The sequence below is a fragment of the Triturus cristatus genome, chromosome 9 (assembly GCF_964204655.1).
Source record: "Triturus cristatus chromosome 9, aTriCri1.1, whole genome shotgun sequence".
Classification (NCBI taxonomy): domain Eukaryota; kingdom Metazoa; phylum Chordata; class Amphibia; order Caudata; family Salamandridae; genus Triturus; species Triturus cristatus.
In genome coordinates this window covers 240,572,373-240,591,120 of record NC_140592.1, presented here as the reverse complement: position 1 = coordinate 240,591,120, position 18,748 = coordinate 240,572,373, and the positions used below count along the sequence as shown (strand labels likewise).

Genomic DNA, 18,748 nt, shown 5'->3' with positions numbered 1-18,748 from the left:
CTCCTGTTGGACGTCTCAGGGCCATCAAATACTTTATCTGCAGCCCCCTGAACTCCTCTGCTTGGAGTTCTGACCTGCCACGTGGTGCCAATTCCAATTCTGGGTCCTTGGAGGTGGTTTTGCTGCTTCAAAAAACAAAAATCTACACATCGCCCTTCCTGTGCCGTTTTTCCCACCGCAAACTTGCTGTGCGGTTGATAAACCAATGCATCGGTGCCGTGTGGCTGAAAAATCGCTGTGCCAGTTCGCGGCCAGAAGAACCGCTGCAGCCAGAGTCCAGAGAACAGTTTCTCTGACGTCAGAGACCCCTTCTCCAACTCCAACGCAGGCCGTGCTATGCATCTGAAGGAATTGACACATCACCGGCCGCGGCTGGAAAAATCGTCACAGCGCCTGTTTCTCCACCGCCATATTGTCTCTAGCGTGTCCAGCTTTCCGCGCATCACTCCTGTGCGCCAAGTTTCTAGCGCATCGGCCAGCAGAAAGGAAGCGTTTACGGATTTTGACGCACTGCTTTTACCCAAGAACTGCTGCCTCCATCCCCCTGGTATAAATGCAAATGGTCCCAGAACATACGTAAAATTGAAAAAAGGTAAACAAAATAACTGTTGCAACGAATAAGGCAGAACCAAAGTGTTATTTAATCACACTTGGAACAAGCACATAAATGCATTTGAAAAAATCACACTATTTATAAAGGTGCAGGGTGCCACGGGGAAGGGGAAGGAGTGACGAGTTAGCTAGGGTAGTAGGATAAGTGACATATAAGTGTTCATAACAATAATACAAATCAATTGCTGGGCACGTTGCTGTCGTGCCGATTAGTCAGGATTAGAGTCATTCATTGACAAAATTGAATGTTTAACCGAACAACCATATACAAGTGATAGTCCACAGTGCTCAACGCACTATTGAATGTATTGGCATGGTGAGATGTCGACGTTTCGACCCCTCTTCCAAGGTAGGTTGATTAAATCCTTACAGGTGGGGTCTTCCTCAGGACAAAGAGGATGGTTGAAAGGGGAAGGTGGGCACCTACAAAAAGATGGGTAGGAGTTAAAGAGTAGTAGAGCCAAGCGGGGATTTAAACTGCGAGGCTGGATATGGAAAACAAATGCCATAATTACCAGTTAAAGGAACGAACATCAAATCAGTGTCAGCTTAACAGCAGGGCAAAAAGGCTCCAAAGACGGGTGGGAGTGAAAAGCACCTAAAAAGAATTAAAGGTGACATTGGAGTCAAGAAAATTTATTAAATTTGAATAGGTGGACAAAGGGTATGACTCCGTGTAAAAATGGACTTACGTGTATTGCTTGAAACAAAGGGGAGGAATTGATTACTCCATCGAAGCACACCGTCGCGTAGATCGGTATGTTGAGTGAAAATGAATCACTGGAAAAACAGCCTCTACAAACCAAATGGAGAGAGTGCTCATTTTAAATGTGAAACCGGATAGGTGAGAAATACAATGCCAACAGGACCTGGCCGCCCAACCTATCATCCGTATACTACGATATACAAAGGAGGGGGCGAGAAAATCCACAGACTAGGAAATGGACATAGGAGAACAGAATGAGTCCAAGGAGCGAAATATCGCTTACACAATATGCATGAAAAAGGCACAATCGTAAGTTGAAATGTGGACGGACTCGTCGTGTGAACCATGAAAACCCATAAGGGGGACTGGCCAATAAATTAATAAAAACACAAAGAAAGAATTCAAAATGAGAAAAGATCGCTTAACGCAATATGTAAAGGACAGGCAAAATCGTCTGTATACACGGGGACGCACTATTTATGGGAAGCATGGAAAAACACGGGTATACTTATCGGTCGGTTATGCCAAATACAGCGGGATGCCATACAGGCAGTGACTATACTTTGAAGCTGCGTTCGAGACTCCAACTGCTCGGATATACCAGCTTACTGAGACCTCGGAGCGGCTCCCTGGTATGGAGAACGCTTATGACCGCGTGGGGGGGACTGGCCAATAAATTACATAAATAAAATAAAATAAACCACTTTGAAAGAATTCAGTACAAGAAAAGATCGCTTAACGCAATATGCAAAGGACGGGCAAATTCGTCTGCATACACGGGGACGCACTAATTGTGGGAAGTATAGAGGCCAAGGATATACTGATCGGTCGATTATGTCTAATAAAGCGGAATGCCATACAGACAGTGACTCTACCTTGAAAGCGGCGTTCGAGACTCCAACTGCTCGGATCTGGCTGCTTACTGAGACCTCGGAGCGGCTCCCTGATATGGAGAACGCTTACGGCCGCGTGACGTTGGACCGGGTGCAGCCGCTAAATGCTGCCAATACCGGGAGAATGGAAGAAAGACCATTCTAGTAGTTCCTAATTGGGCTTAGAAAAATCGTGAATTAAATAAAAAATAAATAATTAAATAATGTGGATAAGTGTCCCCTGGGACTCAAGAATCGACGTATCACTGTGTTTTCTGATGCTCCCCTCCTCCGCGGCGGTTTTTCATCTTGGACTTTGACGCATCAAAGGTACTTTGTGCTAAAATCACCGCATCCATAGAGTTCTATGAACAGAATTGCTTAAACCTTTAAAAACTGATATCTTTAGTTCTGTGTGTTGGATTTCTTTTGTCGTTTTGGTCTTGTTTGGTTTAGATAAAGATTGGTTACTTTTCTAAACTGGTGTGGTGTCCATGTGTAGTGTTTTCACTGTGTTAATGTGTGTTTTACGTACAAATGCTTTACACATGGCCTCTGCCTGACGTGCCAAGCTACCAAGGAGGTGAGCATGGGTTATCTTGTGGGTGTAACTCCCTTACCCTGACTAGAAGGAAGGGTCCCTATTTGGACAGTGTGTAAGCCACTGCCAAATAGAGACCCCACTTCTAACAGGGCGCATCGGCATTTTCATATTTGGTGTGAAGGGAATTCATGATGCCAACATGCCAATCAATTTTTATGACAGTCCTCACTGTAACCGACTGGCCCTTCTGGTAAAGACAAGTTTGCTCTGCAAGTGCTGCCATTCTGTTAAGGACTGGGTATGCCTGTACAGTTCTTGAATCTAGGGTCACTCCCAGGTATACTTTCACCTGTTCCATTTGCAGTAAAGATTTCTCGTGGTTTATGGTTAACCTGAGGCATTGTAGCGTTGCACATACTGTTTGTATGTCTTGGTGGCATTTCTGTTTCAACTTTGCTTTTACTAGCCAGTTGTCTAGGTATGGGTAAAAATGGATGACCTGTCACCTCAGGGGTGCTACCACTACCACTAGACATTCTGTAAACACTCTTTGTGTGGATTTTATGCCAAACTGTAGCACTCTGAACTGGCAGTGTGCCCTGCCAGGACAAATCTGAGATACTTCTTGTGTCTCTAGTTTATTGCTATGTGCGGATAGGCATCCTTTAGTTCCAAGGTGGCCATGTAATTTCTCTTCCTTAGGAGTGGTATTACCTCTTGTAGTATTGTCATTTTGAAGTGTTCAATCCAGAGGTTTTGTAAGGGAGGGGCTGTGTGGTGAATGAGATGAGTCATTTGTTTGTTGATTTTTTTCCCTTGGGGAGTTAGGCTCTTCCTCTTGGCAGTCCTCAAAAGGGCTGCCTTGCTTGGTGTTGCCACCAATGGTGTGTTGGATGTGGTGATGCCTGATGAGTGAGGCTTTGATGTTGTTGCTGGCATTGTTGGTCGGTTGCCAAGTCTGCTCTGCCTTTTCATCTTCTGGCAGTTGTCCCTCCTCTCCCAAAAAATCCTTTGAACTGTTGTGCACCCATGGCCTTTGCAGCGTCATTATCCTTTTTTATTTGTTGCAGTACCTTGTCTACTTCTTGTCCGAACAGGTCTTCACTCATGAAAGGCATATTGATGACTGAAAACTACACCTCCATTTGGAAGTCTGAGACTCTCAGCCAAGTGTGCCACTTCAGTGTGGTGTCGTGCACAACTGTCTGCTGGCTATGTCTGCTGCACCCAGGGCAGATTTGAGGCAGGAGTAGGCAATGTTTTTACCCTCCTGGATTACAGCCTTGGCTCTCTTGCAGAACTCCACTGGAAGGTGCTGTATCAGCCCTTCTATCTCGTTCCATTGCTGGTGCCCCTAGGAGTTAAGGAGAGCATTGGAGTTGGCTATCCTCTAGTGTGTGGACCCTCTCTCTCCATCCTTTTGCCCACCAGGTCCAGTCTTTTGCTCTCCTTCTCTGGTGGTGGCCCCTTTGATATGGTGAGGCATTGTTTCTCTTCCTTGTTGTCATCACAATGATGGAATCTGCAGGGACATTACCCTTACTTGTACTTGGGGGTCCCGTGGGGAATCCTTGTACTACTTCTCCACACAAGAGGTTATTATCCTTGCAGTGGCTGGTTCTCTGAGAGTCTCTTTACCCTGGCCAGGATGCTGGGTGCATGGGCATATAAGAGGTTTGCTTTCTGGAACGGCATCAGGGTTTCCAGTATGAAGCATACCTACTCCTTCTCTTACTCTAATAGTACCCCATACATGTCCGCTGCCTTTTAACAAGGCTGTTGTACAAGGACCAGCCATTCGGGGCGATGGCCCCGAGGTAGAGTTTTCCACACCTTCCTCAGGGGACTTGGAATTTAGGTCGTGCCATGTATCCTCATACTGGCAGAACGTTACTGCTTCATCCTCAAATTTGTAGAACTCCTCCTGTTCTTCCTCATGCGGCTCTGGGGTTACGGAGGCTCCCATGCCTGGAAGCTCGCACTCCACCTCTGCAAATCCCGATGGTCTTGTTTGGATGCAAAACTTTCTCATGATTCGTTGAACTCCTTCTTCCTCTGGAGAAGGGCCATCATTTCGGCTTTTAAGCCTTCTCTTTTTCTGCTGGACCTCAAGCAAACTTTAACGTTCAGTGTAGGTGGAGTCTTACTTTTCAGCATCAGCGGTTCCCCTGTCCCAGTGTCTGTGCTCTTCTCTTTCGTTCCTTCTTGAGCACTCATTTGCGTCAAGGGTTTTGTAGAAGGTTTGCCCCCATTTGGTGTTCTTTGTTCGGGACCCGAGCGGTTCCTTATGTTTGTGCTGTCTTTTAGTTGTCTGGTGTTTCATAGTAGAGGCTGCTTTTGAGGACTTTGAGCCGGAGGACAAAACATCCGAGCCTTTAAGCAGTTTGGTTTCCTTCTGCCGTCTTCTTTGGGCATCTTTCGCTGCCTTCCTCATTGCTTCCCTCCTTTCATTGTCTGCTGCGGCATTTTCAACATGCGACTCCACTCCTTGCGCAGTTTGCAGACCTCGTGTGGATCCCTCTGCGCAAACATGTAGTGACAGTTGGGCCAGAATTAAAAATGGGTATTTTCCATGATCCTCTGCTGCCTCTCTTCTCTTCATTCTCTGGCCACATCGGTTTCACCAGCGCGATCGAGAAGGTTCCCTTTGTCTGTTCGCACATTTTTCCCATGGCTTTCGCTGTTTTCGGTGCTTTTCTGTTTTTCCTCCTGTTATACTTTGGAATTCTTTGGAGCTCTTCAGTCGTGCTTCCAGACCAAACAGCGGAAAAAGAATCTTAATATGGCACCCATGCACAGGAACTTCCCGGTGCCATCTGATATCACACAGGGGATGAATTCACCACCAAATGCTGGTTAACAACCCCACAACAAAATATAAAATAAAATGAATAAAGAGGCTAGAAAGACAAACCAGTTTTCGGATCCAAACACTAGATGGCGGAATAGATGCACAGCATGCAAATCCAGAAAAAGATTCATGCTGCAAAACGGTAGATGACTCAGACACCTACAACCTCAACCCTTAAAAACAGAACTGCAAACCCTAACTCACCAGTATAACCACACGCCCTTGTTAATCCTCCTACCGAGAATTACAGCCTAAAGGGTTCACCTTTGGGCAATAATAACTTATTAAGATGAACTCACTCTGTTCCACCTTAAACGAGTCATAAAATAAATGAAAAAACAGGCTCCCGCCTTGCTCACCTGTTGACAGAGAAACTTTAATAATCATGACTTAAGGACTTTATGTCGGAAGATTACACACACTTCTACAGATAGAGTCGGATAAAGTAGAGGACTTTAGGGATTTTTACTATACCTTGTACAAAGCAGGAACATTTCTCTTCCCTTCTCAGAAAAGTTACATCAGAAAGACTATGTATGTAAAGACTATATAAAGAATGATCCCACCTAGCCAAATGTTTGCCTGACTATGTGCACCACCCAAACACACCTATACTGGATAGTGAGGCTAAGACCAATATAGCCCAAACTAAATTGGGAAAGGCCCTGAAACCGAAAGTCCTCACAGGTGCTTTTTGTAAAAAGTTTTGAAGTAAACTAGTAGCTAAACTAACATTCACTACATTTACCTGAACTGGATCGATTACATCCTCCATGAAAGAAGCAGTCATAACTGATCTTGAAGTCAAGCAAAGACCTACTGGATTGTGTCACACACAGTTCAATGGCTCTATTAAATCCTGATGCTTAATTATACTTGAAAATCCTGGCAAATAAGTTGGAAGATCTCCTTATTGGCATAATTCACCCAGATCAATTGGGTTTCGTAAAGAAAAGACAGACGCCTGATAACATTCAGAGGGTAGCTGACCCGGCTGAAAAGATGATGAAGAAAAATGTATAGTCCATATTAAAGTCTAGACACAAAAAGAAGCCTTCCACTGGGTAGATTGGCGATACGTGAAACTGGCCCTGGAGGTCAGTGGGGTCTAGATTCACTGCCATAATTATGACGTATTGTGCTAATACCAGTGTAACAGTCAATAGACAAAGGCCCAAACTATTTCACCTAGGGTAGGGCAGCCGACAGGGCGACAGATATGATCCGCCCCCCCCCCCCCCCCCAACCACCCCCATCTCCTCTTTTATTCTCTCTAAGAATTGAGCCGCTGGCCTTTCATATGAAGAGATCTGAAAATAGACAGGGAATTACATTTGGTGCAGAAACTCATAAATGTGCCCTCTTTGCTGATGAGATCATTCACACTCTTGGGAAACCTCCCCACTCCCTGTAAGGACTACTTGAAAAATGTACAGAACTCAAACCCCTGCCAGGATATAAAATAAATTCAACAACAATAGAAATCCTGAATTTAACTCTACGCCCAGACAAAATGACTACGCTGCATAATAATTTCGTCTTTAGATGGTTCCCAACGCAAATGAAATACCTGGGGGTCAATATTTCACCACATATATAAGATTTATATAGAGCAACCTATCACTCCCTTTCGGTTTAGAGACATACCTGAACAGGTGAGCTTCGTTGTTTTTATCCTGGATGAGACTTAATTTAATTAAAATTAATGTCCTTCCTAAAGTCCTCTGTCTCTTCCATGTACTGCCTATTCCGGTGAAGAAAGGAAGGACGCCTGACCTAGAACACCTATTAAGCTACTACATGTGAATAGACCACAGTGAGATTTAGCCAACGCAAACTTCAGATTACACAACATGGCGGAACAAATGAAAGTGATCACTGAATGGTCAAAAGAGGCCACAGACACTTGGACACATATGAAGACAGCAATTGTGACTAGGCCACTACGGGTCGTGGTTTGGCTGTGGAAAACACATAGACCCTGAAATGCATACTTGAGCACTCCCTTTAGAACAATACTAAACATCTGGGACACCCGGACTAAAGGGAGACATCTCATCTCCTTTCGGTCACCATATATCCAGATTCAATTGAACCCAGATTTCTCCCCAGCACTTCAAGAGGTCAATTTTATAAATGATAACAAAGGAGATGTACACTCATATCAAATATGTCCAATAACGAGATAATCAAATCATATTTGCAGTGCTATTAAGACTAGATGCTGGGGTTAAATGAGCGGCTGCAGTATGCCCAGTTGAGACACTGATTAATGCATGCAGAATCAGACATGTCACTATAAGAGAAAAACACGGTTTGAGAGACTCCTTGCCAGCTTCAGGTCCCAGAAGATTTACACATTACTAAAACACATTCTGCATGAAAACTAAAGAAATTCAATAGAAGTTGCTCAACGAGTGGCATTTTTACCCTGCTAAAGTACACAGAATATTCCCAACAGCTAGCCCCAAGTGTTGGCAACAATGCGGGCAAAGAGGTACTATGATACACATTTGGTTGAGTTGTCTGTGTATACAGTAATCTTGGAAAGAAACCGCTGCAGCGAATAAAGAGATCCTTAGGATTTCCTCTGGTCTATTCCTGTTGGCCTTACGACTTAAGTATACGACTAAGGCGGACAGCATTGCCAAAAAGAACTGTTTGGGAATAACTAACATGACTATAACTCTGTGGAGAGGGAGTTCTTGCTGAAGTTGTGGCTGTTATTTGGTTTTCTGATCTACTTTTTTATTTCTTTAATAGTCAGAAAATATTTACAATGGCACTCTGCAATGTAGAATTATGGGTTCATTCTGTCACATGTGAATTTGCTACACCAATGTGATCATTAATTAAATCTTTAAAAAAGAGAGAATTTATTTTCGTTCACTCATCCAAGACCACCGTAACTGAGACTTACTTTATTTTTCCTGTTAAAAGTTTGCCTGCATGCTGAATTCCAGTTAGCGCAATATACATTCGAAGAATTTCATTTGTTCCCTTAAAGAGAAAAAAAATGTAGTGACTTATCTTTAAACACTATCATAATTATATACTGAATGGAAGCTTATTACATTATCTTGAACTATGCTTCCCATTGGAGCACACTATTTTAAGAAGAATACTGATTAGGTACTCATCCTAGGATAAACACAACAACAATCGGTTATGTCCTTTTTTTTTCAAGAAAATTTTATTTAAGATATTAAACAGTAAACAGTGTGATTATCAATGTGAACTAAGACAGAAACTGAATATAGCAACAACAATCTTTATTATAAATGAAATTCAGATAACTTTCTGATGAAGCAATGATAAAACCAGCCTAAGTAGACAAACTAATGTCTACCCTCAACATATATTTTTCCATAAACCTTTCCTGTACTAGAAGGAAATAAATACAAATTCGTACAACAAACGTATTCCCTCTTCATAGATTATGCTGCTAAAAACCAAGGCCGCCCAGGTTCTACGCCAGGTCGAGGAACACCGCAGTTCTACTACAAGGACAAGGGTATGAGTCGAATCACAAACCATTTTGCATTTTGACACCATTGTATGTTCTCTCTTGTAAATAGTGCAGCGTTTGGTGCTAACGTGGTTTTACCACTGTAACTTTTGTGGCAAGAGTTTATGCACACACTTGAGTAAACGGACTGCAACTACACAATATCAGTACAACCCCATGAAAGCACAACACCACATTACAACTCAATACCACTGTAATGTAACAGCCCTGTAACGCAACAAAAAAGAAATCACCAACACAACAGACACCAAATCAAAATAAATCCACAACACAATTAAATAGTACAACACTACACAACACAACATTTCAAGTAATTTAATTGTGCTATGTTTTTATACTGTGTCTCATGTTTTGTATTGTGGTAGCAGTGTCATGCTTTTGGTCGTCTTGGTGTGGTCTGTAATATTACTACTTTGCCATGTGTTTTGCTGTGCTGTGTTATAATAATTTTTCTAACGTCTGTTACAAATATCAGCAAAGGCTGCCACCAAACAAAAGCAGCTTATCCAAGAAAAAATCCAACGTAAAAACACAACTATCGCTTCGAGAAGACACAATAAGCAGTTGGAAGGGAGTACAAAATGAGAAAAAGCAGGACCAAATTAAAAGTATACCTTTGGTAGGAATTTCTGGTAGCTACCTCTATGAACCTGGATAAAAAGTTCTTCTATAATTAAGGCCTGCAAATTACTGATCTCTCTTAGCAAAGTACCGGCCACCAGAAAAGTCATTTTCCATGACAAGAACTCCGTAGCGGCTGATGTTTGGGATGAGTGTGGTGGGGCGGGCAGGCATTGGGGGCATGAGGGGGGCATAGGTATCACGAAGGGAGGGAGGGAGGGCAAAATAAAGAAATTGGAATAATTACAAAAAAAACCTTACCTGCAGCCAGCCGCTTCGCAGTCCTCTTCTCCAGCTACAGGTTCCCCGAATGCCCTGTGGCCAATCCTGAAGCTGCTCTCACGAATGAGAGCAGCTTCAGGATTGGCCTGAGCGCCCTCGATTAGCGCTCCAGAACAGACTGGGAGTCTGTGCCTGCTCTCTCCAACCCTTCACTGCCCATGGCGGTTTCGCAGGCCTAAGTCGGCCAGCCAAACCGTTATGCACAGTGAAAGGAGTGCACTGCCACTTACCTCAGTGATGCCAGGCCCCGCCCCAAGATTCAGCAAGAAAGGAGCAATAAAACTAGTGCGGTTTTATTTTTCCTTTTCTGCCATTTTTTGGGGCGGGGGTGACGCTCCTCCGCCATAGCGGAGGAGCCGCCGCAAGAACTGCAAGCCACAGGAATGTAACTGCTCAGAAAAAGGGTCCACAAGCCTAGTGAGAGCTGCATTTAAGTTCCAAACATGCGCTAGAGGCATCCTTGGCAGGACCCTTTTGTAGCCTTCCTTGAAGGCCTTAATGACAGGGACTTAAAGATTGACAAATGTTTCCTATTTTGCAACTGCAGCTAAATGTAAATGGAGAGAGGTGTATATTGATTGCAATTTCTGCAAATGTAACAAGTAGCAGATTATGTCCTGCACAGAGACCTTAATGGGGTCTAATGTGTTTCAAATCAGTAGTGGACAAACGTTTTCCACTAGGGAGCGTAGAAGGAGCATAGTGGTTTTGTGCGCCTCGCACAGTGTTCACATACACTCTTCCAGAAATTTGAAGTATCCGAATTCCAAGACCTCAAGTATCAGACAGCTAGATTTAGTTGCTAGGGGTGTGAATGCCTGAGCTGACCTTAACACAGAGATAAAATATCTGACTTCAGTGGATGCATCTTCTGTGGATGCACAGATGTCTCCAGCAGCCTTGAGTGCCATGGCTGTCCCGTCCACATTGGTGCCACCAGAATGATGGTCATCAATACTTACCTAATTTTCCTGACCACAAACGGGATATGGGGAAGTAGTGGAAACATTTCCCTGACCAGTTCATCCATCGTGCATTGCCCATGGACTGTAGGTGTGTGTGTGTTTATCTGGAAGTGGAGCGTTAGCATTTTGTGCAGAGGCCTATGGTGGGAGTGTCCCTTTGGAGGATTTGCAAATTCGTTTCCCACTCATGGACTTGTTGATGCATCCTGTTTAACAGGTCCACCAAGTTGTCATCTTTCCCCTGGAGATGTCCCACTCCAAGCAGAAGCTGGCTATTAATGGCCCAATGTCGTATTTCCTGAGCCAACAAAAACAGCTAAGGAGAGTGTTCCTCCTGTCACAGGATGTAGCACATCGCTGTAATGTTGTACGTCCATATGAGAACTGTTTTGCCTTGAATGAATGTGTAGATAGCCAGGTGGATTATAGTAAATTCTAGGTAGCTGTTGTAGCAATCCTGTCACTGTTGCATCCAGTTACCATATACAGCCATGTGGTCCAGATGTGCTCCCATACCTGTGAATGAAGCATCCTTAGTTACAGGCAGGACCAACTGACCGCGGTTACTTCCAATGACAAGATACAGCTGCTACATGCTGGGGTCTGGTGCCATACAGACCAGAGGGGTCACATCAAAGCAGCAGAATTGATTTCCTACATCTACCCTTGAAACTCCGGTTGCTCACATTGCAACGAAACATACAGGAGGGTTTGTGCCCTCCAGGGAGGGCCTATTTCCAGGGCTTTGTGTTCATCTTTCAACCGCTCATGTGAAGTGCTACATCTGGGAAGAAATATCTCAACAATCAGAACAGATTTGACCAGTGGAGTGCATGAGAAATGTCAATCAGATATTCCCATCTGGATAGGTCCTTGTGTAAGTCTTGAGGAGTCCTGAAAATTAATGGAGGGGCTGGAACCAGTTTACAGACTTGTCAAGCCAATCCGTTGCTTGATGCCAAACAGGTGTATATACAGAGGCTGTTATTTTTTTTAAATAGATTAATGAAACCAATGAAACCAATTTATTAAGCACACAGCTACTACAAGGGAGTATCCCGATTCTAATCAGCTTATATCAGAACAGACACAGAAAATAAGTTGAACGAGAAAATTTGAGTTTCTAATTCTTTCCTAAAATGGACCTCTGACTGAATTGAGCGCAAAAAGAGCGGAAGCTCATTCCCTTCCTTGCCTACCAGCACGGAAACGGAATGGCCTCCCAATCTCACCAAATCTTCTAAGGAAATTATGGTTTTCCAATATTGTATTTGGCTCTAAAGTACAGCCTGGTCATAGAATAGGTTCCAGGGCTTAAAAACCCTAATGTACTTTTTGGGATTAACAATTTTTCGAAGTTGTTTTCAGCATTACTTAATGAATAATAAATTGCATGAGATGATTACAAGCTCAAAGCATATTTTGTGATCACAACAATGGGTTTTTGAAATAACTAATTTATTTGTGATTTAGGATACACTCCCATTTAGTGTTGATAATTTATTTACAATGCATTTTTCGCAAATGATATCACTAATCATTTCCCTTGAAAGTATCTTACTTCATAATCTGCATCCGTGGTTAAGGTCACCTTTGTGATCGAGTCAAGCAAAGGCTTGCCCGGCAACAAGCGGTTGCTGTTCCACCATAGGACAGAGGGTTGCGTTTTGGCCCTCACGAATACTATATGCTACCAATGACACTCTGCCTGTGACCACTGCCTCTTTAGACACTCCTACGAAGGGCACATGTGCAATCTGGTGCCTTGGGGTCATCATCCAAGAATCTCATCGGTGTCAGTACAGTGAGAGGATGTCTTGCTGTCCGAAACAGAGACAGTGGCATTTGGAATACCATCATCCTCTCTTGGTTGAGGTAGGTTTTACCTATGACCGCGTTTGAAATGAACACCAAAAAAGTGCTGGATCTGCCGGGGCTGGAGGTGGGACTTTATGCCATGGATGGTGAAAGCCTACTTGTGGACCAAAGAGACTGCTGTCTGAATTTGTGCTAGGCATTGCTCTCTTCTGCTGATAAACAAGTTACTTACCTTCGCCAACTCCTTATAAGATAGAAACTATCTAGCCGCAGATTCCTTACCTTTTAATATCCCCAGGCGACAGACTGGATCAGGAAGATTTTCGAGCGCCAGTAGGTGGTGTCATTCAGCTCTGCGTCTGAGAGCGGAAGAGACGTGCGCGATTCCTATATAGGTGCCACCTCAGCATCCTGATGTCGGCTACTTTTGCAACTTTCCACAACAAGAGCGCCCGAGCCACAATGAGAACGGACCACTGGTTTGGAAAAGAGTAAGGCACTGAAAAGGGTCTCCCTTACACCTGAGCCGGTTGGTAGAGTGGGGAGGATCGGTAAGGAATCTGGAGCTAGATAAAGGCTCTACCAGATGAGGCATAACCGAAGGTAAGTAACTTCATCTGATAGAGACTTAGCTGCAGATTCCTTACTTTTGAATAGATACCCAAGCAATAACTCCCCAGAGGTGGGTCTGCGAGCCCTATTAAACCATTAAGTCCTGCAGGACCAAACGGGCGAAGTGCCCGTCACAATGGACCAGACTGTCCCGGTAGTAATATTTTGTGAACATGTGCTGTGATGCCCATGTCGCTGCCTGGCAGATATCCAGGAGAGGAACAATACACGCTACGCAGTGGTCACAGCTTTGGCTCTGGTAGATTGAGCCCACAAGCCCACAGGGGGCTCTTTCTTGGTCAATGCGTAGCAGAAAATAATGCACAAGACAATCCATCATGAGATGGTTCTCTTCTGTACAGCTTTTCCTTTTTTTGCTCCCTCATAGCACATGAAGAGTTGATTATCCACCTGGAACTCTCTTGTGCTGTCAAGGAAGAACAACAACGCACTTTTTGGGTCCAGGTGGTGGAGTCTCTCCTCTTCTTAGGAGGAATCAGGTGGTGCAAAGAAAGTGGCCATTGTGATGCTCTGGTCTACATGCAATGGAGTTGCAACCTTTGGAAGGAAGGAGGCACATGTCCAGAGAACCAGCTTGAGGTGGTATGAGGAGGGTGTGCGCAAGACCGCTTACAGTTCTCTGACCCTCATAGCCAATGTTATGTCCACCAAAAAGGCAGTTTTGATGGTCAATAGCCTACAAGGGTAATTGTCCAGAGGCTCAAATGGTGCATGCATGAGAAAGGAGAGGACCATGTTGAGGTCCCACTGAGGCATGATGAAGGGCATAGGAGGAAACATATGTTGCAGACCTTTAAGGAACCTAGCCACAACAGGTCACTTAAAGAGAGAAGGTTGGTCCGGTAACTTCAAGAATACTGAGACAGCAGAAAGTTAGCCCTTATCTGTGCTCAAAGCACAGCCGTGCTGGGCCAAAGATAATGCAAACAAGAGATCTTCTGAGAAAGTTGCAGATAGGGGGTCAACGTTGTGGGAAGCACACCATGACACAAATGTCTGCCATTGACAAGCATATACAGATTTGGTGAAGGGACACTTGGCTGCCAGAATAACATCACAGACTTCGGGAGGCAGGTTGAAAGCTGTCAGCTGTTGCAGCTCAATCTCCACACATGCAGGTGGAGGGTGTGCAGATGCGTGTACAGTACCTTACCCTGTGGCTGCAATAGAAGAACCTCCCGAAGAGGCAGCATGACTGGAGGACCTATGGTCACACTCAACAGCTCTGGATACCAGACTCTCTCTGTGCCCAATCCGTAGCCACAAGATGACTTGGGCCCAGCCGTTTCTAATCTTCTTGGGTTGGAGTGGTATTGGCGGAAAGGGATACAGGAGGCCGGAGCACCACTCGAGACAAAAAGCGTTTTTAAGCGAGAGTCACCTTGAAAACTCCAGAGCGCAGAACTGTTGACCTTGCACATTCTCGGTGAAGGCAAACAGATCTAATTGAGGCTCACCACAAACCTGAAAGAGACCTTGCTCCACCTCTGGGTCGAGACACCATTCGTGATCTGCTAGGCATCTTCATCTGACTTTGTCCACTCTGGTGTTCAGAGAGCCTGCCAGATGCTGCACCAACAGGAAAATGCCCTGAAGTTCCAGCCATGTCCAGAGGCGCAGAACCTCTTGACAAAGGGTTGACGACACCACCCACACTGTGTGTTGCATTACCACAAGGCGGTGTTTTTCTCCGTGAACCGCTGCACCAGCTTTACCTTGATCGAAGGAAGAAAGGCTTTTAGTGGGAAGCTAAATGCCCGAATCTCCAACAGGTTTATGTGAAGCTCAGACTCTACCGGAGACCAGAGTCCTTTCACAAATTGCCACCCCAGCCCAGAAGTGATGCATCCTTCACTACAGTCAATTCCAGTTGCGGAAGGGAGAGGGGTCTGCCACTAATTTCCCAGATGCTGTGCCCACTAGGCATATTGGTCCTCCTGCAGAGCCTGCATATGGCAGAGGGCATGTTACACCATCAGGATGCAGGAGCCCATGAGGCCCAACAGCCTCACAGACTCACCGAAATCCAGGATTGAGGCTGAAACAATGGTATCAAAGCCCAAATCTCCTGGACTCACAATTTGGGAGTCTAGGCCCGAAACTGCACTCTGTGCAGAACAGCCTCAATGTAAAGGAGCATCTGAGAGGGAGTCAGGTGGGACTTCTGCATGTTGACAAGGAACCCCAGCGAGTGCAGGAGGTTCGCCATAGTCTGAAGGTGGGTGACTGCCTGGGTTGAGCCCGCCTTCAACAACCAGTCGTCAAGGTAGGAGAAAACTGAAATCCTCGAGGTCCACAGATGAGCTACGACCACTGCTATCAACTTGGGAAACACCAGAGAGGTGCTGGTAAGGCCAAAAAGATAGCACAGACAAAGTGATTGTTGGCCCACCATGAACCACAGATAGTGTCTGTGGGCCGGCAGAAAGGGAATGTAGAAATAGGCGTTCTGCAAGTCCAACGCTACCATCCAGTCACCAGGATCTTGGGCAGCCAACACTTAAGCGAGCGCGAGAAGAGGTTGAGAAGGGCCATATCTAGGATAGGACGAAGTCCTCCGTCTTTTGGCACCAGAAAGCAGCGGGAAAACCAACCACGACCTATTTCTGAGGCAGGCACCCTCTCTATGGCTCCCTTGGCCAAGAGAGCCTGCACTTCTTGGTAGAGCAAGAAGAGCAGATCCTCCATCAGCTGATGGTTACGTTGGTGGCATGGGTGGAGGGAGCATCACAAAAAGAAGAGAGTTGCCCCTTTGACCGATCTGTCGTACCCAACGGTCTAATGTTGTTGACTGCAAGTGGGGAAGGTGACAGCGTATCCTAGCTCCCACTGGGTGCCCATGATGATTGTCAGACAGCGGACTATAGAGGCTTGGAGGTAGTGACTGCCAGGGGGTGTACTGACCTGACTGCTGGTCTCCAGTCCCACACAGTCTTGAAACCCACACCCTCGGCCTACAAAAAGGCTGGGAAGCCTGCTGGCCGTGGTGGCTGAGGGGGTATTGTTAGGGTTGGAGACCCCTTCCATAGCCGTGGGCCAGTCATGTCAAGTCAACATCTAATGGAGAACAGTCTTGCATCTCTGCCGTCTGCAACAGCCTGAGAGAGTATGGCCCAGGCCTTCAGTGGGACCATGGGCAGCACTTGAGCAACCGAATCCCAGTCTATGGGAATAACAGCCCAATAGGTACGCAGAGATCACCAACAGCAGTGCCATAATGGTGGAACAAAACATTCTCTCACTGAATGTGTCCAGCCTCTTAAATTCCCTATCCGGTGAAGTAGTAGGGAACAGGCCGGGGTGAGGAGAATTGGACCACCAAGCTTTACAGGATGGGTTGCTGGGTAACAAAACTGTGATCCCAGGAGCGGGGCGATGGTAGCGGCCAACTGTCCTAGTCACAAGAGCCCTTGTACAGCGCTTGGACCAGTCCCCAAGTAGGACGTCCATAAGGGCTTCAATGAATGGGAGATGGGGTCTCGAAGGGGTGACTCCTGGCTGAAGCACCTCTGTCAAGAAGTTAGTTAGTCTTGACTGTCACTGAAGGTAGGTTAAGGTCTGGGACCTCAGCTGATGGGTCATCCATAGCCAAAAAGGCTCCCTCCTCCGTAGCCATAGTAGGAGGCCAGTGTCAGGTGAGGTGTCCTACCCACTGGGCTCACCCAGTTTCTCATACCAGTTGTCTGCCTCAACTGGATCTTCTCCATGGGGGTCCATAGATCCCTCCATAACATCTCCCTCACCAGGCCTATACATTAAATAAGGCACTGGCCCCACTAGGAGAAGGATGTCCTCAGTCGGCATCGGACGACGCTCATCTGGCTCCATGTTGGAGGCGGGAATGACAATGGGGAAGTCGCTGCCTAGGGGCATCAGTGGTGCTGGGGGCATTAACACTGGAGCGGATGCCGAGGAAGGGTATTGCGGGTGGATCTGCTCCAGATCTGGTACGAATCCATGGGGTGCCGTAAAGTGGACCCGCCGACATGGTACCAGTAGGGGCTCCTCCCACGTCCTTGGGCCCCTAAAGCAATCCAGAGAGGCAGGTCACCCAAAGATGAGGCGCATGGCCTCATAAAATTTCTTCAGCTGGGAAGGGGTCACTGTAGCAAAATTTGAGAAGTGGGGTGCGGACCCAGGTTCAGGCCCTGTTGACTCACAGGGCGTGAAGTGCCGACGCTCACTTGTCTCGTCTCATGATTTCAACGGTCGCGGGTGGGGGACATCCTCACACCTGGAGATGAAATCTTACACAGAAGGTCAACAAAAAACAATCGAAAAAGGCCAGTCAAAAAGTGACTGAGGGTTAGCTCACTGACATCAGTGTGCTGAAGTGGCGCCTATATAGGTACCACGCAAGTCGCATCTGGCACGGACAGAGCAGACGACGATGCTGAGATGACCGGTGCCACCTACTGACGCACAGGGATACTGCTCAAAAACCTTCTGTATCCAGTTCAAAGCCTAGGGATATTCAAAGGTAAGGAATCAGAGGCTAGTAGCCTCTATCAGATCAGCCAGTTTTCAAGACAAGTGAAGACATGAATGAAATTTCTGAGCAGACGAGTTGCCACCACGGATAGGCACTTTGAATGTACCTTTAGAGCCGTAGTGACCACAGTAAGATAGTACCTTAAACGGGTACTTTTGTCCACTAACCACAAAGCGGAGATATCAACAGTGGGCTGGAAGTATATAGCAATGTGTGAGTAGACATCCTTGAGATATGCTGCAGCAATGAAGTTCCCTCTTCAGAGCAATGGGATGATGTCCTGTAGAGTGGTCTTGTAGAAGTGCTTCAACAGGATGCAGTTATTTAAAGGCATGTGGTCTAGAATTGGCTGTAAGGTCCGGTCTTTTTTGGGGATTGAAAAGTACGGGAAGTGACCTCCTTCGCCACTCTGATGTGGGGGCACCAGCACGATGGCAGCTTGGAAAGGAGCACCTGGACTTGTTTTTCAGCTGACACAGATGGTGATGACCAAGAACATGGCATCGAGATAGAATGTTTGGTGGCATAGAGTGCAACTCTAGGCAGTACCCATGCTGTGCTACCAAGAACACCCACTTGTCCGAGAGAATCTGCACACCCCACACACTTATTCTCCAGGTATATTTAGAATACTCGATGGGGTCATCGATGCTGATCATTGGTGAGGGTACCCGGGCTCAGTCTAGCGTGAAATTTTCAGTAGGCTCGAAGTTGACACGACAAAACATATGACTAACAACTGTACTTCCAGCTTTGTTCAGAAAAAAAGTCCAAGCTAAGTGGATAAGTCTGTAAAAAAGGAAAACCTGGAACCGCTTGAGCT

At 45.8% G+C, this 18,748-nt stretch overlaps 1 protein-coding gene across 1 annotated transcript in view; it reads right to left on the bottom strand.

The window, feature by feature from the left end:
- The window catches only part of ACAD9 (acyl-CoA dehydrogenase family member 9), a 344,154-nt gene that overhangs the window by 52,177 nt on the left and 273,229 nt on the right, over positions 1-18,748 (bottom strand). Inside the window, exon 13 of the mRNA XM_085624840.1 lies at positions 8,506-8,585. Within this exon, the coding sequence (XP_085480966.1) occupies positions 8,506-8,585 (80 nt within the window). The remainder of the gene's footprint in view (positions 1-8,505; positions 8,586-18,748) is intronic.